Consider the following 24,300-nt stretch of genomic DNA (forward strand, 5'->3'; position numbering starts at 1 on the left):
AGATACAGCCCCGTGCTGGGTCACAAAGAGCAGAATCAATGCTGGGTTCTGCTCCAGGCAGATGGATGGTAATGTAATGATGTTATTTCAAAACACTCAGTCCGGGGAGACAGAAAAATCAGCAACAACAAAGGAGCACTCCAAGGTTAAGAATTCCTACATTTTTACAGTATCATCCTGAATGTTTAAATAAAATGTATTTATTGGGGGAAAAGAAAAGGAAAAATCAGTGTGGGAAGCTCCTAGAGGTCAAACAGAAGTTGCCTTAGGGATGCAATCCTTGGGCTGGTAAAACTCCATAGCTGGATGGGGAAAGACAGCAGCAGCAATTAATTGTCATGTGTACTTAAAGAAAAAATGCACAAACCATTCTGGCACTCTTGAGAATCCAAGCTTCCTTTGTAAAAACATCTAGGCCATCTTCTCCATCCCTGACTTCTGAATTGAGTGGCAAAAATTCTGTTATTAACTCTTTCAGGAAGTACTGAACACCAACTGGCCTTCCCTGCTGGAACAAACTGCTGCAGTAGTTCAGAAAAGGAGAGAAAGAAAATTGATGTTTAAGTGTAAGGAATTAACCTGCATAAATATGGAAAGAAACAGAAGGATGACTTCCATGTGTTCAAGTCAGGAATTATTAATAAACGAGCAAAACTCCCAAACTCACGCTTTTGCAGTTCTGTTCTGCTCTCCACCAAACATAAAAAGTCTGAATCATTTATGAACTACATTATTTATAAGAGATATATTTTTGACTTAAATGAATTTCAGCAGCAAAATCCCAAGCATTTTACCCAGGGTAGGCTGTGGGGTTTATTTTTTCCCTTCACATCACAAAGGGAAAGAGAAAAAACAAACTCTCCTGTCTTTCAGGCTGGATGCCTAGAAGACATTCATTGGTCAATTCTTTTCACAGTTGGGTACGAAAACTCCTCTCTGCCACATCACCCAATCTCTCACCCATCTAGGAAAAGAGAGGAGTTAAAGGTTTGATAAGAATAAATTAAAAATGCTGCAATTGGACTAAACAGGAATACTCCAGGAGTGCCCTGCAGCCCTCTGGGAGGAATCCTCCATGCACCATTTCCAGGAACCATCAGCAAGCTCTCCCCCTCCAGCCCTGAAAGTTGGTCCCTTATCTTGCACTTTTCCCCTCTGCATTCTTGCTATCTTCAGTCTGATCACTGCTGTTCCCTCTCTACTCAATCCTACTCAGCCAAACAGAAGTGAAACCTTGTTGAGAATTCCAGTTTCACGTTTAATCTTCCATCTTTTCCGATTGCTGCTGTCCCATGAAATACCTTAAAGCCATTAAAATCACCATCCTGACTTGTGAACTACACAACTTGAGCACTTATCTGCAAGCAAGTAAATTTCCTTCCAGACTCCTCAATGGCACATTTTCTGCCAGCCCTACCCACTTGAAAATAACAGATTATTCTCCTCTATTTTGAAACAGTTTGATGGACTAAAAAGAGGCTTAGAGAGGTTTATGTAGCATTTACCACTTTTATTATAGTCTCATAAATGGCAAATGGAAGAATTAGAGATACACAACTGAATTTCTCAAGCATTTTATTTTATAACCTAGTGTATAAAACATACAAAAACAAAACCAAAAAAAGGAAAAAAACCCAACAAACTGGAAGTGAACTAAAGGAAGATCTCATAATACACATGTTCCAAAAAGCTTTACCTAAGGGCTCAGAAGCAGTTAACATTCAGCCTATTAGAAATGGGATTCAGAACCAATCTTCACACTTGCAGCCTGCAAAGTTATGGATCCAAGGGTCCAGTTTAGTTGCTGTGAGCAGTGGTGGTGGTGAGGGCTGGTTTTTGTTGCTCTGTTTGGAAAACCTGCAGTTCACTTCCAAGCTCACCATCAGTCCTGGTTAGTTGTCATCGGTGAATCGGATGTGTTTGCTCGTCTGTTGAGTCTTCTCCAGCCGCATCCTTTCAGCTTTGGCAATCAACTGCAAGCAGGAAAAATGATGTGGGAAATTAGAGGAAAACTCTATTGTTAGGATTTAACCTTACAGTCATGGATAAATTCTATCCCTCCTTCCTCCCTACATGGTGGAAGACATTGAAATCGCAATTTCAAAATCCTAAAATACAGCCTCATACAGGAAGTTAAAGAATTCTATCCTTTTACTAGATTAATTTTGTTCTTGATGTAGAAAATACAAGGTTAAATCACAAAAAAAAAAAAAAAAAAAAAAAAAACAACAAAAAAAAAACTTTATTAATACTTTATTAATATTGTGGAATTTTAAATAGGAAAAATCCCCACATATTCCCAAGCACACCACAGAAACTCCCCATGAACTCACTCAAAAAAACCCACACAAGCACAGAAAAACCACACAAAAATCACACACATAATAAAAACACTCGTAAACCCCACACATGAACAAATACACAAACACACTGAAAACACACACGAAACACACATGCCACAAAAAAACCCCAAACCCAGGCAGAAACATTCACACTGAAGCAACAAACTTACATAAGAGCACACACAGGAACCACAAAACCCCTAAAACCCACACAAGAACATAAAGAAAACACAAAATCCATGTAACACTACAAGAATGCACACAAAAACACACACACAAACCCCAAAACCCACAAAGCAACACAATACCACACCTAAAGGCACATAAAAACCCCACAGAAACCAAGAGATGAACACACTCAAAGGCACATACAGAACCCAGATTTCCCCTCCAAAACCCACCAGCCTGCCTAAAAATAACATGAAAAAAACCAAACCCACTGAGAAACACCAAAACCAACCCCTGAAAATACACAACCTGTCAAAAAAAAAAAAAAAAAAAAAAAAAAAAAAAACCACACCAAAAGACTCCCAAGCCTCTCAAAGTAAACCCAAGTACATGAAGACACCTAAAAGTACATATAAAAGCCCGAAATCCCACAAAACCCAACTATCAAAGGCATGTACAGAACCCACAAAACCCATCTCAATACATACAAAACCACACACATAGGAACCACAAACCAACACAAGAAACCACAGAAAAATGCACATAAGCACAAAAATACACAGAAAATCCCAGAAAACTAAAAACAAATTCATCACCTCCTCACAAAACAAAACAACCATAAAACAAATAGACAAACAAACAAACAAAACCTCCACAAACAAACACACAAAACTAAACAAACCCCAACCCACAGCAACTTCTCTGCTGGGGACTAATCAACCATATTCGCTGGTGTTATGGGGAAGGGTCACTTGCACCTCAGGCAGTCCAGTGTGCCAGATTAGAACAATTTCACATACAAATCAGATTATTTATTACTTCTGCCTATGACCGAGTCCTACACACAGCATGGAGGTGCACGTTGTGCTGCTGCACTCGCTGTAGCAGGCAAGATTTGAGGCTTTCCCAACCAGTTTCCAGCAATAAAAATGACCTTAAGATGGATTACTTTTATTCTCTGGTGCCTAAAAAAACCCAGTTTAAAATAGTTCAACCCTAAGAGGAAGCAGAGTACAGTGCTTCAGTATATGGGATGGAGAATGACAAACAGGGGAAGGGAAGCTCTAAGATATGAGCTGCTCAGTTGATGTTGCTGAGTGTTTCCATTCCAATGCCTCAGAATCTGCAAGAGGCCTCAAGGATTTCCCAGTACCAGCGCCTATGTGTAAGCACACAGCTACTCCTGAATTCAAACAGGGATACATATTCCATAAAAAGCAGGCTCACAGAACCAGGGAAGGGTGTTCTGCAGTGGGAGCTGTCCCACCCAGTCTTGTAAGGAAGGACACGGCCCCAGAGCCACAGCCACCACCAGGAGAGTGAGCTGTGCCCAGACATTCCCTCCTTTTCCTCTGGGAATTATTCCACCCTTCACAAATACTTAATTCTCACTCCCTTGCCAAATGCCTTTCACTTCTACCACCCCTCCCACCCTCTTAAACTTCCTCCTTCCCCCCTTGGAAGGTGGTCCAAGGTGCAAACGAGGTTCAGCAGCACCTCCCCCAGGAAATGAGGATCCAAGCGGGAAGCTTGCGAGCGCTCACGCCTTGGCTTTGGCAACGGGAGACTCCAATCGGTCTGGAGTTTAAGGCTGCAGACTGATTAATTGCTTTAGGTCTGAATAAAGCGGCGCTGCCCTACAAAAGCAGTTCTGGCTGGAAGTTTTCCATCAGTATCAGTAAATCAGGGAGGTGGTTTTATCAGGCAGTCGAGCAGACAAAAGGGAAGATGGATTGGGCGGGGGCGGCAGAGGGTAGCAGAGAGGTGACAATCCACCAGGCCCGCGGGAAAGACACTGGACACCTTTTTCACTCCTGAGGATGGCCAGGCCTGTGCTGAGGAACCTTGGCATAGCCCATCTCTTTTAGACATCTGGCTTATCATAGGAACTGTGCCAGAGGAAGTAAAATCTCTACCACTTGCTATGGTTTTGGGCACTGCACCAGCCATCTGCTGCAGTGATCCTTAACCCTCATCTTGAGGGAAGCCGAGCAGGCCTGGAGTTTTTAGAAAACATGGAAAAGAGGAATCTCAAACTGCCTAAACTCAAACGCTGTGTGCTGCCTGGGATGGGTGGGATGCAGTCCATGCATTTCAACACTGACTCAAAGAAAACAGAAGATGCCGTAATTCCAAGCAGAAAGCAGCTGACAGGCAAAAAGCTCCACTTCAAAATCTTGTAAGGGATTTCAAAACTTATTAACAGAACAGACCTTGACAAAAAAGGCACACTAATGGCACATTCTACTGAAGATGTTTAAATACGAATTATTATATTACTGATTTTTCTACCTTTGAGACCTTCAAAAGAAATCACCTTGGAACTACTAAAGAAATTTTTAAATGGGAAAATATTAATTAACAGAATTTTTATTATTATTGGCAGTCTATATTTCAGGAATACAGCCTGTCAAAAAGTCAGGAAGGGGTTAAGACTTACTGACAGCAGCGAGGGATCCTTGTCTTGATGTTTTGCTTTTAACAGCGTTAGCATTTTAATAGAGTTCCCTGGCTTTGAAGTTCACACCTCCCTGTGTGGCAAGGTGCTGGGCAGGGGGAAGGAGCAGGACTTTGCATCCTTGTGCTGCCATTGTTAGGTAGAACCGAGACAATTTGGATTTGCAAGCCCAGATGAGGTACATCACTGCCCAATTTACACCAGCGTGGTCAACAAATACCAATCTTCAAAAGATAAAGAAGAGAAACTTGAGAGCAAGGGCTCCTACAGTGAAAATTTAAATCATAGGTCTAACTGGCACCTTTGGTTTAAAAGTAAAAGTACACTTAAATAACCAAACCTGGCAGCAATCAGAAAAATGTTTTAAAGCTGTGGTTTTCAAATTCCCTTTCTGCTTATATTAAAGAAAAATGGCTCGAATAAATGCCACTTTTAGGCTTTTAAGAAAATTAAATTAGACCTTTGGGCAAATTCTTAATACATATCTTTGTTTAAAAAAATCTCAACTTATTTGTCTACAGGATCTCTGAAAGAACATTCACACAAACAGGATAAAAGATATGCAAAATATGCTTTGTACAAGATAAGGTTTTGACCTGCACGACTGCTGCTCCTTTAGGTCAATGAAATATTTATTTTCCATTTTATGTGGGACAATATATTTTTTCCTAGCGTCCAGGAAACAAAGAGTCTCCAAAGTCAACAGCAAATAATTAAGGTCAGATGATTCTGAAGTTTTGCAAGCTACAGCAAAAAAAATCAGGCTAAAGCCAACTGAGAAACCTTATCTAGAGTGTGTGTGAGGCAAACCTGGCAATAAAAGGCCTCTGAAATACTCTCTGGCTCCTCTCTGTCAAGTCGGGGATCTGACTGGTTTAATTGAGGAACGCTGGGGCTGCAGTAGAGGCTGCAGCCTGCAAGTTCATTGCAACACTCCCTCAAAGCTGCAGCTGACAGGCACAGTGAGGGGAAGGCTGCAATTCCCCAGTTTGGAATTGTACAGCTACAGATGCTTCCAGCAGCACTCAGATTTGGCTGGATCAGAGCCATCACTCTGGTGCACGGGCCCCCCACCATTCTGGGAACACACCAGCATTCACCACAGCACAGATAAAACCGTGTTCATTGGGAGGGAAATGAGATTCATGCTCAAGAAAATTATTTTCTGGGTCATACTACAGATTTAAGAGTGTAGCACTAGACTTGATTTCACTAGAGCCCATCAAGACTATCTAAGTTATTAATGAGCTCATCCAGACAGGGTTTCCAAAGAAATCCAGCTTACACTTTAGGTTCAGGCCTTTAGTCATGGACTTAACTTTCTCCAATTGTCCCTGTAATGACAAGCCTTGAACTTGTCAGCTGGAGCAGGACAGGCACACTCTGTATCTCTGCTTGGTGGCTGTTATACCCTGCTGCCAAGTCAGTAGGGAGTGATTTAACAGAATGAAATACACAGAGTGTGGACACATGTGTCGTGTTTCCAGCCCTGATTTGCAGGTTACCTTCTCAGTACCCCTCTTCTTCTCTCGGGGCTGGTTCAGCTTGGCTTGTCTGTCCACCAAAATCTTCTGCCAGTAACGCTGCTCGTGGTCACCTGGGGGGAAACTTACATTGAGGAAGGACAATAAACGCGGCCACGAGAAGTGAATGAAATATTTCCTGAAGTAAACACTGATGAAAACACCCCTAAGGGAAACCCAACAAGTACTTCCCCAGTAGTCTTAAATTTCCTCTCCACAGAACTGCTGGAACTGATATAGAACTGCTCACTACCTGTCATCAGCAAAGGGAGCTGCTGTGTTTTAGCTGAAGTTTCACCACAGCACACTCAGGCCCCTTTGAATTACTGATGTACTCAACCTCTGACACATTTTAAACAACTACCAATCAGGAGAAAAAAAAATTACTGTAAGAACAACTGGGACTGTTTTGTTTCATCAAAACCATTGTCTGGAGACCTCATGAGATGTCAGGAAGATTTGAACATGGGCAGCAATACAGAAGCAAAAAACTCTGCAGCTTTTCTCAGCAGCTGCTTTGCAGGGAAGCAGCAGTTTGCCACTCTTCCTTCTGCTTTGTCATGTAATTATCACAAGGGAAACTCTGTGATATCACTTTGCAGGGTCTCAGGGTTCATCTTCAGCCCCAGGGAAATTTCTGAAGGATCTCACAAAAGATTCCTGCAAAAGCTAACAACTAAACATGATCACAGGTGCATTCCATCTTGCCAGGTGCCAAGCTGAAGATACTTAAAGTCAAATCCTGAAGAGTAAAATACTACTGGGAAATCTTTAGTCCCTGCTGCAGAGAGCATTAAAGATTCTTTCCTATTCATCTCTCACCTTCTGCCACCAAGAAAAACAAAAATCCTTACTGTGAGTCCCTTGTGCATTCCTGGAAAGCTTTTCCATTCTCATTTCAATGAGCCAGTTAGAAAAAAAAAATAAGTCTCAAGACTATGAATGGAATGCTCCTACGATGTAGTATTTATTCCTAATCTCCTACTACGCTTTTATGTAAGGATACAAAACCAGAGACAGACACAGAGCACACAGCTGTAGAAGACAAAAATTGAGGTTATTTCTGGATCTCTGAAACACAGAGCACACAGGAGACAAATCCATCTCCAAAGGACATTAGCAGCACTCACTGAGTCTCAAACTTCAATTAACTTTGATACCATCATGAAGGTTAATGCTTCCATCAAAGCCTCTCCTTCTGCAGCCCTTAACTGGAGTCTACACCCTGCACATAGGAGACTGGGTCCTAAACGAGGATTTAGGCAGGACTGGGGTAAAATATTTAAATACAGATGAGGCAGTCTCATATTGATTATTTAACCTGTTTGTTGTTTTGTTTTGGGGTTTTTTTCCTCATATTTACAATTTTTGGTGCACCTCTCAAATACATAAGTTTTATGAATACACCAAGTTTGACAGACTTCCTCTTTTTTCTTCCTCTTTTTTCCCTCAATCCCACAAGGAGGCTTCTGCACACTTGGCAAACTAATCCAGTCAAATACAAGATACAAAATTAGATCTGCATAGTAATTGCAGAAAGAAGTAACACACATTAAAATGAAGTTGAAAAGTAGAGCCCTAAGGAACCCTTCTTATTCTGGCCTAAATTATTCAACTTCCTGAAAAATAAAGATCCATTAGTAGGTAAGTGCTAAACCCACTTGCTGTTAAGTCCTTGCCATGTCATTTCACACATATGCTCAGTATTTTCAAGAAAGTCTTCATTTAAAATTCTTCTGCATTATCAGAATGTTCTATTCATAAAGCTGAAATGTGAATTAAGTTTTGTAGTCCTTTGCCATTGAAAGTGATCCAAATCCATCCAGAAAGAACAGAATTATGTTTGTAACAGCAAGCAAAAATCATCATTTTGCTCTGAATGGTGGCATAAAATCCCTTTTAGTTTTATCAATTTCACAGTAGTTGCAAAATGAGAAGACTTTTAGAAAAAAAAAAAAAAAAAACCACAACTAAACATGCAATCTTTTTCTCCTGAGATATCTAAATATATCCATAAATTCACCAGGAACGACCCCTTTTCACAGCAATTAAGGCTTCTCCTGTACTTCTACAAAAAAAGAAGAAGTCTTACCAGTGAGAACTTCGAATTTCCAGTTGTTTTTTATCTGTATTTCTTTGTATGATCTCATGACAGTCTGTGCATCCTCAGGAGTCTTAAAACGGACGTGGCACTCAGTGTCTCCCTCCAGCATGTCAACATAAGCCACCTCGGCCAGCACTGCCAGAGCCTCCTGTCAGAGCATCGGACAACGCACACCATAAATCAGCCTTCAAAAAGAGAACTTAAAAAGAGGGACTTTTGACCATTCCATTTCGAGGTCATTAACATTTTCAAAAAGGTCATGAAGTAGGAGGCAGTAACTGAACTTTGTAATTTAATCGATCAATCTCTTGTCAAAGGGTTTTGAATTAACATTTTTTCCTAAGGAGGTTATAACTGAATTCTGATTTATGAGTCTGCAACATCTACCCCATCTATCTCTCATCCTGCCTTCCCATTAACAATTTAAAGCAGTAATTCCTGGAAATGTTATGGTATCATTTTACTAATGGAGCATCACCCATTTATTTCAACACCGTATCTGATTTTTTCAAAAGGAAAAACCGTGTACTGCAACGTTGATAGATCTCAGCCTAACAGAAAAATATCAAACTTGATTCTACACATTAAATGTATTAAAGCAAGCTCATGCACAGCGGATTATTTGGGAAAGGAACAGTAGTAAAACAACTCTGCCTTTATGAAGTGACCTCTGCCTGAAAATTTTCACTGACAACTGAAGGAAGAAGAGTCACAAATGCTCTTGCAGATGAAGTACTTCACTTGTAATTCCTGCTGTTAGGGAAATTAAGTAGGACCACACATTCCTAGTCAATTTTGTTCACAGCAGGAAGCTCAAGTAAGATGCCTCTATTCAGGAATCACAGAGTGCTTTTAACCCTCCACTACCAAGGGCAGCCTTGAAACAAAACAAAAATTAAGTGGCAACAGTGTTAAGATCATTTGAGAGCCAACAAAAGCTACTTTCAGCCTCCTTCTGTTATCCCAAAGTCATCCTTTCATGGAAAACTAAAACAAACCAAAGAGTTCCTTGGAGCTGGCAAAAGTGACTTGCTTTGAGGAGCACCTTAAGGACGAAATAGGGAAGCAGTGAGGTGTAAAATAAAAACATTAAAAAAAATTAAACTTCATTGCTAAGACCATTCCAGGTTGTGTAGTATGTGTAATTGTTTCCATACATCGAGAAATGCAGGTCAGTTCTGGAAGTCTGAGGGGAAAAACAGGCCTGAAAGCAGCACTTAGTGGCAGTTTGCTGCAGCTGATAGCCCAGTAACACAGCAAAGACAGGCCTGTTTGCACTTCTGCCTTCCACAAAGTTATGCAACTAGTATGGCCAGGGAAAAAAAAAAATCAAAAAAATTTTGAAGTTTTCTGGGGTTTAAATACTAAGCTTTCCTGCTGCCCACAGCATATCAAGGTGTGACACAAACAACCCAGTGAGGTGTACCCTGCAGTCAAAGAGGCCCTCAAAGGTTACAGGCACAACTTGTACCACGTTCTCTCCGTGTCTCCAGCACTCAGGTACCTTCAAACACACCGAGAGAGATTAGGCTGATTAAGCTGAAACCCCACCACCAGTGAGATGAGGCTTTTCAGTGAGAGAGTCTCTCCTGCTGCTTTGGTTCATGTACATACCAAGCCTCGCACACTTGCAATCAGCCCATGACTAGAAATGGCCTCCCTGGTTACAAATGTTTGATAAACAGTATCAGAACTCGAATTTTAAACCTCATTGTCCTGACTGGGCTGGATATGTGCACCAACCTGAGCTGAAGTTGGTCAAGTTTTTTCCAGCTGTTTCTCATCCTAAAGTGCAAATTCGGGAAAGAAAAAAAATCCTGCGTAACATTAATGGAAAATTCAGGACCTGGAAAAAGCCTATTACTGCCTTTGGAAAACTCTTAATATTTCCATTTCAAAAGGATGCAGCTTAAAACTGTTTTTTTTTCCTTAAACAGAAATATCGTGTGTAACTTTTGGTTTGTGACATCACATCAAACTGAAGGTATCTAACCACTTTTTAAATTGAGAAAAAACGAGCACTTGCATTAGGAAAAAAGACACTGAATCAACAAGTTCCACTACTGTCACTCTCCCTGAAATGGAGTCTTTTGTCATTGTAAAATTCTTTCTGAAATAAAGAAAATTGGTTTCTCATGCAGAGACCATTTTCCTGCCCCCCCAACTCCTGTTAATGATAAAAACACCATAAACTTTTAAAAATCCCCACAGGTATACTTTTACAGCTCTCTTGTCAGGATGACTGGCACAGTGACAAATGCAGAATACTGAAGCCGTCCCCAGCTCCTTTTTTTTTTTTTAACTGGGAAGCACCAGAGCCTTGTTTCTTCTCCTCAATATTTTCATTATAAACTTGACATTGCTAAACAGTAAAGGCTTGGTTCTACTTTGAAACATCCTCCTTCAGCCTATTCTGCCATTGAAAAAAATCTGCCATTAACAGTACTAAAGAAGAACTTGTACTCAGCTACTGGGCAAATAGATGGAAAAAAAATCGGTGAGACTGGGTGAAATGGTATTCCATATTCAAACTTTTGGGGGGCAGGGTAAGAGGAAAGGCTAACAGCTACCCTGAGGGTACAAAGGCATTACCTTGATCTGCTTCCTGCCCGGCAGGGGCTCGGTGCTAATGATCTTCACAATTACTCCGCTAACAAACTGAGGCCCCATTGTGTTGGCCTTGGCGGGAGGGGCACAATCTTCACCGGTGCCTGATTGAGTCAAAAACGGGATGGGGAAAAATAGAAAAAAAGGTTTTTACATTTATTAGATTATGAAAGCATGGAAATAACAATGTAAACGAGCATCAAATATTGGTACTGCAAAATGAGGTTTATCAAACGAAGGATCAAGACTGTCCATAGGTTCAAGTCAATTTTAGTAAAAAAAAAAAACAGTTTCACGAGAAAGTATTAGAGAAATTTTTGCAGTCCATAGGGCCCTTCCTGTAAAGACATTTTATATAGTACCAATAGTAACCCCGCAGTTTTAGAGCGATTAAAAACATGCAGAGGGCCATTGGAACATCAGTGTTGAGGTTAGTGAAGAGAAGAAAGAAGTATTAGGAGCAAATTAAAGAAGAATTCTAAACTTGAAAAAAAAAAAAAAGTAAAAATTCAACTATGAAGATATAATTTCAAAGCTCCTCTTATCCATAAAGCCCATTTTCGAGCTGTTTTTTTTTTAATAGCTCTGGTACACTTAAACCCGAGCAGGTCGGACCCAAGCTGCAGCACCAAAGAAAGCTGATTGTGGATTTACATCTCTGAGGTTTTATAATTACCATTACCTAAATATATCTGCAAGCCTGGGAAGTGCTACTGAAATATGCTGAATTCACTTTAGTATTGAATTATACAACTCCTTAGTCTCAAATCCAACTAAAAACAGGGAGGGGGTTACTTTTGCTATCTGACATTTTGAGAAAACAGCAGCATTTTACAAAATAAAACCTTGTGGCAGTGTTTCTGCAAGATCAGAGTCTTGCACCACTTCTGTTTTCATACGGGAAACACGAAGAAAACAAGACAAAACCCAGGATTACTTTTGTCATTTTCAGATTTCTGCACTCCGAATTCCATCTCCATCTCTCCCGCGGGCTCAGGTTTGATTTGAGACATTGTTTTCTTTAAGGAGGCCATACTGGCTTTCTGCAGGGCCAAATACTCCTGCTTCAAATCCATCCATTCCGTCCTAAAAGCAGCAACACAGGCAGAAGACGTCAGTTGTGTACAATAAATAAATGTTTAAAAACTTAATGCGATTTAACAGGTTACAAACAGCTTTGGGTGGACTTGGTGAACAGTGCAGACAATTGTGCCACTGGAGATGTCCCTGCACTTGGGTCGAATTCAGTTTTGTCCCTAACCAAATTTCCCGTGACCCTGCTTCAGAGAGTTCCAACAACATCCACCTATCATTCCAACAGAGTGGCTTTCAAATTTGCTTTAAATATTCAGACAGCATAGAGAAGAGTTTGGTAAACTGTGTTTTCCACTGTAGCTACACAGAGCACAGGCACCAAATTCAGAGTTAATTCAGAGACAGCGAAATCTCAGTTCACTGAATTAGTTTAGTGAACCCGCTCCTGTGTCCTGGCATTAAGAATCAGTCATTTATTTTTTAGAAAAAAAATCATTGATGGAAAATCAACAACTGGTTAAACTCACTAAAAACTTACCCAGATAAGGACATTCCTCGCTATTCAAATGCATTTTGGTTAAAAAATAACCCCCCCCCCATGGAAGCAATTTATATATTTACATACATTTAACATGGAGATGTTTCTGCAAACAGCGAGAGCTTTGCTCGACAGCAACACAATGCCCGCAGTGCCACTGTGAGAACGACTCATTGTTACCCTAATCTGTGCTATCAAACAAGCTGACAAGAGGATTTTTAAAGAGGAGGATATCTTGTGGTAATGGTTTTAGCTGTTAACAGTGACAACTGTATACTTCAAAAAAGCATCCAGACTCACCCAGGATCATACGTTCTGAACAGAGCAGAGGCATTAAAATAACAAAAGACACACGTAATGATTCTTGGAGATAAAAAGGCAGCACCATCCCATAGTAAGGTTTGGTATAAATACAAGCTCAAGGAGTAACTTTGTGACTTGCCGCGAAGGAAGAGGAGATCTTGGAGAACGAGTTAGGTACGTATTTGCAATGCTTGTACTCTAAACATTTAACCTTTTTTGCTACAATATAATAACTTTTGGTTAACCAAAACTCTTTGTTTGTTGCAGTTTGCTCAGAGGACCAGCTGCGTCGATAACAATTTTTTTATTTTAACGTGGACCCCTTTTACTTTAACATGGAGGTGCTTTCTGTGATATAGAAAAAGTAAGTGCTTCCATGTTTTAGTAGAGGTGAATCCTGATCGCAATCCTGAAACGCCATCCGGGATTATATTTTTTTTTTTTTCTGGCCTGCACTTCGGTTGAAGATTTTTTGGACCTCGAAGAAGAGTTTCACATTCGGGAAAAAGAAGTTTAGCTCCGAGCCGATCTTTTCCAGGAGTTAAAATCTTAAGTGGCAACAGATCATTTGAAGCGATTTTTAATTTTAAAGGTCTCCCTTTGCTTTAACATGGAGGTACCTGCTGCCTACAAAAGTAAGTGCTTCCATGTTTCAGTGGCGGTGGATCATAATCTCAAAGGCTTACTACAGGAAACGTGCATGTATGTTTTTTATTTCTGCGTTTTTGTTTTAATTTTGTATAGTTTCCCCTCTGAAGGACCCCCACAACTTCAATGTGGACGTGCTTGCTTTGGCTCACAACAGTAAGTGCTTCCATGTTTTAGTGGTGGTGAATCCTTTTAACCTTAACGCTTCCCTCTAGAAATGTATCAAATTATGGAAAGATGTGTTTGTACACTGTACATAAAGCACAATTTTGCAGCACAAGGCGGCGAGGACCCCCTCGACTTTAACATGGAGGTACTTGCTGGATGCCTAAAAAGTAAGTGCTTCCATGTTTTAGTTGTGGTGACTCCTAAAAGCCCAACTCTTGGATTATAAGTTTGGCAGAACTCTACACATCTAATTCTGGTATTTCTATCTTGCTACAGGCTAATACTGTTGCTAACATGCAACTCTGTTGTATAAAAATTGGAATTGCACTTTAGCAATGGTGATGGACTGTGAGATATACCAAGACTTCCCCAATAAATAATTATAAAGGTTTAAAATAAGGTGAACTTAATTTTTTTAAACAATAAAAATGTCAATAAAGTATACAAAACATGAGACTTCATTTCCTAAAAGTGACAAACTCTGCATACTGCAGGAAAACCTGAACATGCAAAGATTTTACATCAATAAAAATATGGTACCACAAAGCAACAAGGTATACAATATCCCCGATATAAAAAACAATTTAGGAGGCCAAACAAAAATATGAGATTAAAGTAGAATGTAAAACCTAGGGATTTATTTCATATATGCAGTAGGCGTGAAATCGGAAAAACTTGAGGGGATTGTGTTAGCATTGGTCTCATTCACAAGGTCCCCTTACAAAGCTAGCCAACTATTTCACACTACTATCAAAAACAAAAATCATTAAAAAAAACCAAAACAAAACCAACCCAGTGATATCACAGAAAAGAGGTAATTTATGTCACCTACTTGGAGAGTACCCTGAGGGGAATGACTTCTTCACCCATTTTGTGTCTTTCTTTGTGTTTTTTCTTGTGTTTCCTCTTAGATTTGGAAAGGGAGGTGTCTTTTTTGTCTTTGTCCTCTTCGGCAGAAACTTCTACATTAAAACAGTTCAAATGAAAACACTTATATCAGACACGGATACTTAAACGCTATTAACAAATCACATTCCATATTTATTGGGTCTTTGTATTAACTACTTCTAGTCCATTGCATTGACTACTGAAGTTTACTTGGCTTCTCACACTAAATCTCATTTTAATGCAGCTTTTCTTATCTCATGCAGCAAACGGGTCATTACCTTTCCCCTTTTGTCTTTTAATTTATTTATCTAGGTTCTTGTGCTGTCTCCATTTGCCCAGGCTGTCCCTTTAACCCATATTTTACTTCAGGCAAGTTCTATTGATATCAACTGCTTTGACTTCTGATTAGATTTCCCTCCTTTGCTGTCGCAGTTCTTCCTCATTCCCCCGGCAGCTCTTCTCCTTAGAGTGCCTCTCTCCTTTCCAGGTTGAATTTTAACAGCAGGGAAGACTAATGTGCCCCAGCTGATCTAATGATTCCACTATATCCAGCCCTGCACTCCTCATCCATAAGGGATATCTACCATTCCATTTCCTTCATGCAATAAATCATGATAATAAAAAGAGGAAAGAATTTTTACCATTGGTCTCTTTTGGAGCTTCTGTTGTTTCTTCTTTTACTGTTTCAGCTTCCTCTTTTTCATCAGTTTTCTTAACTTTTGGAGCTGATGTCACAGGATCTCCTGAGGTGGTTCTTTTCCTCTTTCCTGGCCGGCTTTCCCAGGTTACCTCTGAGCTCTCTGTTCGGTCCCATTTCCTCTTCTCCCTTTTGGAGGGCTGCTTGGGGGGCTCAGTTCCCTCCATCTCAGAACACTCTGATGGAGTCCTGTATCTTTTAGACTTTGATACTGGCTCTGTTGTAGTGTTGGTGCTTGAATCCTTGGGCTCTGCAGCTGCCTGTGCATTGCTCTCTTTCTTGATTTTGGATTTCTTCTTTTTTTTCTTTTTCTTCTCTTCTGGATTAAAAACACAGTATTTAAAACTGTCCATGATTAAACACTAGATCAGATTATTTACTTAAAATAAAGCAGCACATATGATAAAAATGGGTTCTTAATCTATGGAAGAGATGTAACACATGGACACAAAGTTTCTCCTGGGTGCTTAAAGCAGAGAAAAAAACTGAGTTTGAAAAGCAGGGTTTGAAAAGCATCAGTTTGATTTGATTTTTTTTGTTTGTTTGTTTCCACTTCCTGGTATAAGAAAAGAACTGGTGATAATTGTGAAGAATATCAATGTGATTTATCATTAGTCTTAGAAAAGAGATGGGAGGGTGTCTGAAGTCTGGGAAATTATATTACATCACCAGAAATGAGGGTAAGTATTGTAGTGATGAAGTTGCAACATAAATCTGTGATTCAGGTTTGTAAATTACAGTAGATTTTTTCATACTTGAGCCCATGCTGCTGGCCAAATGCAGCATGGGAATTTTCTTTTTTTTTTTCTTTTTACTAAAAGCTTTTAAACCACATCACATGAAATTAAACTGCAGTAACACAGCAGGTGAGAATTTTCTCATCTCAGAAGCTGAGGCACAAAACTGATCCAAGTAACTTAATAGCACTTACCTACTACAGTGTTCTCACTTGAATTCAGTGTAGGAACTGGTTTATTCTTTACTGTTTTGGGGAAAATCCCAGGTTTCCGTGGTGCTTCCTCAGGTGGATTATTCAAAAACTAAAAGAAGGAAATTGAGAACCACTTAACACTACAAAATCATACTTTCTTTAAAGACTCTGCACTCAAGTTAAAACCAGCAATCCTCATCACATTTCAACACATAAATACTTTCAAATCACATGTCAATACAGAAAATTAGGTGTGACCATGCTGGCTTGATGAAATTTTAACACCATTTGTTGTTACACAGAGCTCTCTTTCTGATGCCAAGAGCGGCCAACACACACACATACACACACAAAAAAAAAAATTTATATTTCTAAGTCTTCAGGTTATTAATAGAATTAAATGTTTAAAGAATTGTGGTACTGATTTACAGGTCTGGGAGCAGGAGAGAGGAGCTAACTCCTGTTCAGTGAAGCTTTTAGATGGTGATATTTTCAGAATTTCTTTAAGATTCAGTGGGTGACCCAGGAAAGAGCACATCATCCACATCACTGTGTGACACCAGGAACAAATGTCAGCAGCAGAGGCACCAGCACTCACCTCAATGGCCTTCTCTGCTTGTTCTTTAGTTTCAAATTCAACAAAAGCAAAGCCCTTTGGGTCCCCAGTACTTTTGTAACGGGGGATACTGACGTAAACTACATTGCCACACTTCCCAAACACCCGCTCGATCCAACTGTGATTGACATTTTTGGGAAGCAGCTCCTAAAGGAGAAAAAAAATAAAACAATTGAATTTGATGTCAAAACGTTGAGAGGCAAAGTATCCATGTAGTAAAAAGTGACCTGAGAACAGATCTCTAATTATTCATGTATCTATAATAAAAACATTATATATTTAATTTAGATGCTTATCTTCTTCATATGGCAGACACCTACAGCTGGATCTTTGCAACACAAAATCTCTTGGTAAATTTAAAACCTTGGAGCAAAGACTGGACTGGCATGCCCCAAACTACCCTGTGCAAAGCACAAGCTATTTTTTATTTTATTGGTGGTAATGCAGGCAGGTATCACAGAAAGAATTCCTGCAGGCCAGTAAAGAGTCACTACTGATAGATTTTTTTACCAGTAGCCAATATTTTCAAGTTCAGCAGTTACAGCTTAATTCAGCAGATGAGCAGAAACTTTTAGGCAGCTTTTTGGGTGACAAAATTGTCTGATTTTTACTTCTAGGAAGTCCTTATTATAGCAACACATTTTAACAGCTTGCAGACATCATGTCTGAGTTCAGCATTTCCCCATCCCAATCAAACAGAAATCGTGTCACACTGATTTCTCACTGGACCCAACAGAACATTTTAAAATCCCACTCTCAAATTCATGCCTGAACAACAACAGTGTCTCCACTATTTCAATGTTGCTTTTTCACAACAAGTTACTGCATTAAAAGGTTCTTCTTGTAGGAAAACAATTATGACATTCAGATTTTCTTCTTTCATAAACTTGGCCACCCTCAGAAAAACATTTTATGGTTTGGCTTTAAGTTGAAAAGCCAGTTACTTCAAGTTTTAGTAGTATAATAGTGAAGTCTATGGTAAAGCATATTAAAAAGTCAGATTATTGCAGAGAAATTTAACTTATGAACACTTGGACTATTACTCTCCCCAGTGCCACAGCCCAGCTATTTACAAAACATTTAACCACACACTTGAGCTCTGCATAGACAACGTATCTCATGACTTAGATTATCTTATCCAAAAATGATATACAGAGTTCTAAGCAATCCCTGTAATCACATTAGGAAAATCATAAGTCTGGCACATTGTATTTAAAAAACCAAAAGCCATCCACCTTTTCCGGGCTTTTGTTAAGGAAGGAATCATCAGAGCAATTCAGTTCCTCCTTATCTGGATGGGCTGGGATTTTGGCCATGATTATTGTGTATCTTTATCACAGGAAATTCAGCGCTGTCTGCAAAATGCTAACTCAGCTGCTAACAGCTACAGGTACATAGCAAAAATGGTTACTTGTCATAAAAAGCAAATAGAGACAAAGCAAATTCCACAGTGGCTTCAAATCTAGTAAATAATATTGCCCAAGGTTTAAATAAGCAAAAGCTCAATCATCAAGATTTCTTTCCAATCTACCACTTAGTTGTCTCCACAATGTGACAGCTTTTTCACTCTGGCAGGGCTGAAATACCAAGGTGAGATGCAGACTTACCCCATCAGCACAAGCTATTTTCATTTAAATTAAGCAGTCATTCCAGTATCGAGGTAGCCACAGGACAGTGTGCTATTAGGAGAACAGTTAAAATTTTTCAGGTATAGTCTGCTTTTAAAAGGATGGTGTTTGTGTGTACAAAACCAGAGGCACTTGCAGTAACAGATCCTATAAACAGATAATGCTGTTTAAAGTACTCTGATAAACTTGGGAATGCAGCTAGATCCTGTTTGATGAAGCTAATTTAGTTGTTATTAGAAAGCTTTACCTATATTCATGTAATCAGTAAATATTTCTTAATACCACTGGTGCTCCCCTGATGGCATTAAAAGAGCCCAGTGAACACAGCAACAGCTCTTCAGCCTGGGAAGCACCACTGCTTGGCATTTAAAATTATTTAAGCTGGCACAAAAAATCTGTGCACCAAATGAAGCCCTTTCTTGCCACAGTCACTCTAAGCTCTTGCTCACCTGCCTCTGCCTAATTAATTTCTTTTACCTTTGCTGCACAATCAGCAGCAGCCAAGGAAGACTCTGATGCACAAATGGAGTTTCCACAGTCAGGGACAGACACAAGTCTAGCCTTACCACATAGACAGTCCGACTGTCCACGTCCTTCGGGCTCTCGCCCAGAGGCTGGCGCCTCCTGATCCTGGTTCCTTCCAAGTCCAGCTGAAAGCAGGGAGAAAAGAGCATTTTCCATGAGTTTACTGCTTACTTCAGCATCCCAAATACAGAACGGTTGGGTGTTAAATACCTCTACAACAGATGAGTCTTTGACTGCCCGAGCAATCAGCTTCCCGTCAGTAGTCAATTTCTTCATTTTGTTGAAAGAAACAAGAAGTGATATGTCAACATCTAGAGGGGGGGGGGAAAAAAAGTGTGGTTGTGAAATCAGGTGATGCGTTCTACTCCACTTGTTTTCTAGTGAAACACTCTACAAGTTCCAAGTGCTGTATTAAACCAAGGATTCACAGAATTTTTTTACCATCAAAATTTAAGTTTTAAGTACGCCTAAATTTAATTTTCTTCTGTGCTAACCTTCATCAAAGGAATTTTGTTCTTTTCCTTCCCCCACTGATAACTGTTGTTTTTGAAAAGAAAGGAAGAAACACCCTCTTTCTGAGGTAGTTTTACAGGACAAAACCAATTTGCATTGAAAACGTGCCTCTCCTTCAAGTACTCATTGAGTATTTATCCCTGTGCTGCTAGCACAGAGCCCCTGCTTGCACTTCGGTTTCAACCAGCCACGCTGCTAAAACCTTGACAGAAAATGATGTAGCACTAGTCTAAATAAAAATTTAGAGACTCCTAGTATCTCTAGAAAATGTAGGGTAAAATTTACCTACTTATTACTTTATTAATTTTTTAAGAAAAGTCCAATGAACCACATAAAAACTGTCTGAAAAGACTCACAGTAATCCTACAAGCAAATAAACCATTTCTTGTAGAGAAAAAATTAATAAAATACCTATTGATTACCAACATATTTGAGTGACATTTTAATTTCTGCACCTATCTAGCTGCAAAGCAAGTCCAGTACCTCTGAGGGCAAAATGACTCTTGTTTCATGGCTTGTTCTTAAAATTATACAAAAATGAGAAAAGAAAATCAGGTCTCCCAAACAGTCATTTCTACTCTGGCAGATGCCTTTTCCATAGGGCTGAGAGGATAGGAGAAGAGGAAGAGCAAATAGAAGTTTTAAAATCTGGTACTAGTTCTGCCTCCTGAGCTGCTGATGCTGATTTCCAGCCTGGAACTCCTTCCTTTCCCAGGAGAAGACATGCACCTCAAAATAACCTGTCACTGTTGCCAGCAATACAGGGAAGAACAAAGTGAAACATAAGTAAGTGTTTGCTGAAATCTACTGAAAATAAACTTACACCCATCTCTGGATTTCTCTATTTGTTCTCGAAGAAATCTGTCCTTGTGGAGATTAACATCACCAAACCAGAAATCCACTTGCTTGGCTATATCTGCCAGCACCTGTTTAACTCTAGACCTCTTCTTCTTCTCTCTTTCCTTTTTCTGCTCAGTGCTTTCTTCTTCCATGGCTTTCTCTCTTGCTGTTTCAGTCTCCATTCCTGTCATTCTGTCAAATGAGACACAAATACAATCTTGAAAACACAAAAGCTGTATTTCAAGGAGTAAATGTTCTTGTTTAATTTTCTGCATTGTTAACCAGAAAAGCAAGTTACTTGCTAGAAAGAGTCTACAACAAGCAAAGCTGAAAAGCAGGTAATTTCCCTCCTCATAAACACATTTTTCTAAGAATTGAAAAAAGATACATTTTTTTTTCTCCACTGCCCCTAACTCAGAGTACAAACCACTAGAAAGATCACACACAAACGCCATGAGCACTACACTCTCCAGAAACTAACCTTGTGTTACCCCTGATCACGGCAGATCTGGGAACAGCGAGGTTCGTTTTTTAAAAATTGTCTTTATTATGTCAAAAGTGCAAACCACTCACTCCATCAGCTGCCAAGGCCCAGCCCAAGAGCAGCAAGTCAACCAAGTGTCTCTAATGGCAAACCCAGGTCCCTCAGGACTCCAGAACCGGCCTCTGCAAAATAAACACTACCTAGAATCAAGCGACTTCATATACAGATTAATCTTAAAAAATATAAAACCGTTTTAGTGCATCAATTCATCTCTTTTGTTCACGTTTCCATTCCCCGCAGCTGAGAACTGCCAGTCACCACTTCAGTACCTCACTTCACACCAGCGAAACAAAGCATGGCTGCCAGGAGCAGACAGCTTTTGGAAAATTAAATTAACACAAAAATTAAAGTAATTAATGTCGCAATCACCATATGAAAGACTTGTCAGCCCTCTGCCAAGGCAGCAGAGAGGGAAACGGGAGCACAGCCATCAGAGAGGAAGCCCACCTCGACAACAGGATGGCGAAATGGAAATGGTCCCCAAATTATTGTGCAAATGAGGCTTCCTGGGCCGGAGATCAGTTTCTCCCCCGCTGAGAGCTGAGGACTCAAGATAGCGAAAGGTCAGCAGTTACCTCGGAGAGATAAGCCAGGTAAAACCGCTCGGCAAGTTCAAGCTCCACCCGAGCCCTTCAGCACGTTTGTTATACAATTAACCAGGAGACTACACGCTGCTCAGCTGAGGGCTACGCTGAGGTGCTTCATAAAAACAAAATGTCATTTTGGGCTGTCTGCAGGGGCTGAACACCATGAAGGGACCGCACCAACACGTTAGGGTGGCCTACGGACAGCTCAGCTTTGTTTTATGGAGTATTTTGAGTCGCTCAGCTCTGGGACTTTCTTCCTAGAAGAGGGGCTCTCATTCGAGCTAGAAGAGAAGCAGCTTCGAGCATTCCAGGCTCCCCTCTCACTTCGTGTTTTAGAGATGAAGCTTTGAGGAAATTACTTTGTACTCCAAGGCCCTCCAGAGTCAGAGCAAATATCAGCTATTAATAAGGACATAAAAATCCAAGTAATCAATTCAGCAATCTCCTTATGCCTGGGTGTAAGGCACTCGGTGTTTTTCATATGTCAATTCTCACACTACCCGCAGTGCTCTGATAAAAAATTAAAATCAGAGCAAAGCAAAAGCAAGGTCAAAACTTCACACTGATACAGCAAAGGTCTCCTCAAAAGCAATAAAATCGCTGTGTGCCAGAGTGGAACCAGAAAAGGAGGGACAATTAAACAGGGGGAAGGAACTTTAGGAAAGCAAAGATAATGTAAATCGAAACAACACAGCTCCACACTCATCTATAGAAACTTCTTTAGGCTCGATAAAAAATAAAGATTTCAGTGCTAACCCATATCCAACCCCAGTTTCTATTATTACCAACATCTGGAAAACATACAAAAATTCAACTGTAATACAAGGCCTGGAAGAAACAAGGTGCATATATAAAATATACCTTTATTCTCTTAAGCACTGATGCAAATGTTTGTTTGCTTGGGGTGTTTTAAAAATTAAAATGGGACAATAGGGGATGAGGGGGAAAAAAAGAAGAATTCGAAATACTTTATGTACTGTGAAAATGTTTTTGCAGAGTCAGGGGCAGCCCTAGGCAGGCACAGCATAATAAATGCAAATATTCAGCAAACCTGAAATTACTTAAAAAGACACATCCTGGAACAATTTTACACCAATACAGACACAGGCAGAGCTGCAGGGTGAAGTTCCTGCCCTGCCCTGAAACTCCTCTCTATGCAAAGTGAGGTAACAAAGGACAGGAGTTACTACATGGGGGCCAGCACAAATTCCTTAACCTAAAACCAGAGAAGCTCTTCCCCTCCCATTTTACACAACGAAACCAATGCATTATTTTAAACTCAGTTTTAGGTAATTTGATATATTTCACAAAACTGGTGTGCCCACAGGCAAAAAAGGATTTGCTTCCACTTGGCAGTAATAAAACTTTAAAGCTGTTCCCACACACGGGGAGATCCCTGCGTTAGTTGTGCCCTTCCCTCTGCCGCCTCAGGAGGTGACACGTGGATTTATTTGTGTTCAAGACTGGACGTGGGGCTCAGTGCCACGGTCTGGCTGACAAGGTGCTGATCGGTCAAAGGTTGGACTCGATCCCAGAGGTCTTTTCCAGCATAAGCGATTCTGTGGTTATAATTAAAATATATCCCAGCACGGGACTCGGATTAGGTGGATTCACCTGTATGGCACCAAAAGGGCAGCCCAACTCCTTCACCTCACAATATCTCACCCTCAAGAAACATCACTGAACTTTAAGAGCTGAGAACTTATTTCTGGTTCTCCCCTGTTGGAAGAACCAGGTGATTGGGGAACCGAACAAGCAGCTGGAGGGAAGCAGAAGGAATGAGTACTTGGGAGCACAGGAGGTGGTTACAAACACCGAGCATTCTGCGGCCCTGGGAGCTGCTGCACTAGACCAAAACCAGCGAAAATCTATGGGAAAACCTCACCTTTACTATTCAAATAAGGGGCAGACCACAACGGGAGACAGATTTTTCTAGCCCGGACTTACCCTGAGGAGCCTGACCACCACACGTTTACCACTGCACAGGTACTGCCCACTGCAGGTGCTGCTGGTGTAGCGATGCACAGACATTGCCCACAGAAAAAAACCCACAAGCACAGACTATGCCTGAGGGGTCCAAAGCCCCTCAACACGAGTCCCTCGGCCCCAACAAGAGGGGTCAAGACACGACACCACTCAGAGGAGTCACCCGGGCATCACTGGCGGGCAAAGTCACCCCAGCCCCCCGGGGCAGGGACGAGCCCTCAGGAAAGGAGGCACACGCGTCGGGAGCAGCAGGCACAGGGAGAGGAGGATGCCCGGAGGCGGGGAAAGGACGGGTCAGGGTCACAGTGTGACTGCCGGCCGGGGGGAGCGATGCCCCGAGGGGAGGGGGACTTGGCGCGCGGGCGGCGGGAAAGGCGCTGAGGGGATGACAGCGCCCCCTGTCTGCGCCGCCACCGCTGCAACGGGCAAACCCACAGCCCCTCCCCGGCCACCGACCTGCTGCCGCTGCTGCCGCCCCGGAGACACCGCTCCGCCTCCGCCCGGCCCGTCCGCGGCTCTGGCTCTGCCTCCGTCCTTCCCGGCCCTGGCGCGACGCGCTGCCCGCTCCCCTCCGCTTTCCAAGGAAAATAATAAATAATAATTAAAAAAAGCCCCGCGCCGGCGCCCGCGCGTGCGCGGCGGCGTCGGGGG

The 24,300-nt window shown here is 41.0% G+C and overlaps 1 protein-coding gene across 4 annotated transcripts; it reads right to left on the minus strand.

The window, feature by feature from the left end:
- Positions 1-1,411: 1,411 nt before the first annotated feature.
- On the minus strand, positions 1,412-24,284 carry LARP7 (La ribonucleoprotein 7, transcriptional regulator). Of its 4 annotated transcripts, none has more exons than XM_083861296.1 (13): positions 21,106-21,169; positions 20,516-20,724; positions 19,390-19,490; positions 19,221-19,304; positions 17,009-17,173; positions 16,411-16,519; positions 15,424-15,795; positions 14,727-14,856; positions 12,140-12,288; positions 11,188-11,306; positions 8,584-8,743; positions 6,474-6,565; positions 1,412-1,973 (listed from the first exon to the last, which is right to left on the minus strand). In XM_083861296.1, the coding sequence occupies exons 1-13, from the start codon at positions 21,108-21,110 to the stop codon at positions 1,893-1,895; spliced, it is 1,776 nt and encodes a 591-aa protein (XP_083717422.1). In that variant the 5' UTR covers positions 21,111-21,169; the 3' UTR covers positions 1,412-1,892. The 4 variants fall into 4 exon arrangements, with proteins under 4 accessions (XP_083717422.1, XP_083717423.1, XP_083717424.1 ...); XM_083861297.1 differs by lacking the exon at positions 21,106-21,169 and adding an exon at positions 24,106-24,284 and having other exon boundaries at positions 1,413-1,973; positions 15,424-15,798; XM_083861298.1 differs by lacking the exon at positions 21,106-21,169 and adding an exon at positions 23,611-23,779 and having other exon boundaries at positions 1,413-1,973; positions 15,424-15,798.
- Positions 24,285-24,300: the final 16 nt, after the last annotated feature.

The sequence above is a fragment of the Zosterops lateralis genome (assembly GCF_965231275.1).
Source record: "Zosterops lateralis genome assembly, chromosome: 5".
Lineage (NCBI taxonomy): Eukaryota > Metazoa > Chordata > Aves > Passeriformes > Zosteropidae > Zosterops > Zosterops lateralis.

What these genes read in the sequence shown, in the direction of transcription:
- LARP7 (XM_083861295.1), bottom strand. An exon ending in AGCTCCAAAAGAGACCAATG is followed by an intron (nt 14,857 to 15,423) that starts GTAAAAATTCTT and finishes GTTTTAATGTAG; the next exon opens with AAGTTTCTGCCGAAGAGGAC. An exon ending in GAAATTCGAAGTTCTCACTG is followed by an intron (nt 6,566 to 8,583) that starts GTAAGACTTCTT and finishes GTTTCCCCCCAG; the next exon opens with GTGACCACGAGCAGCGTTAC.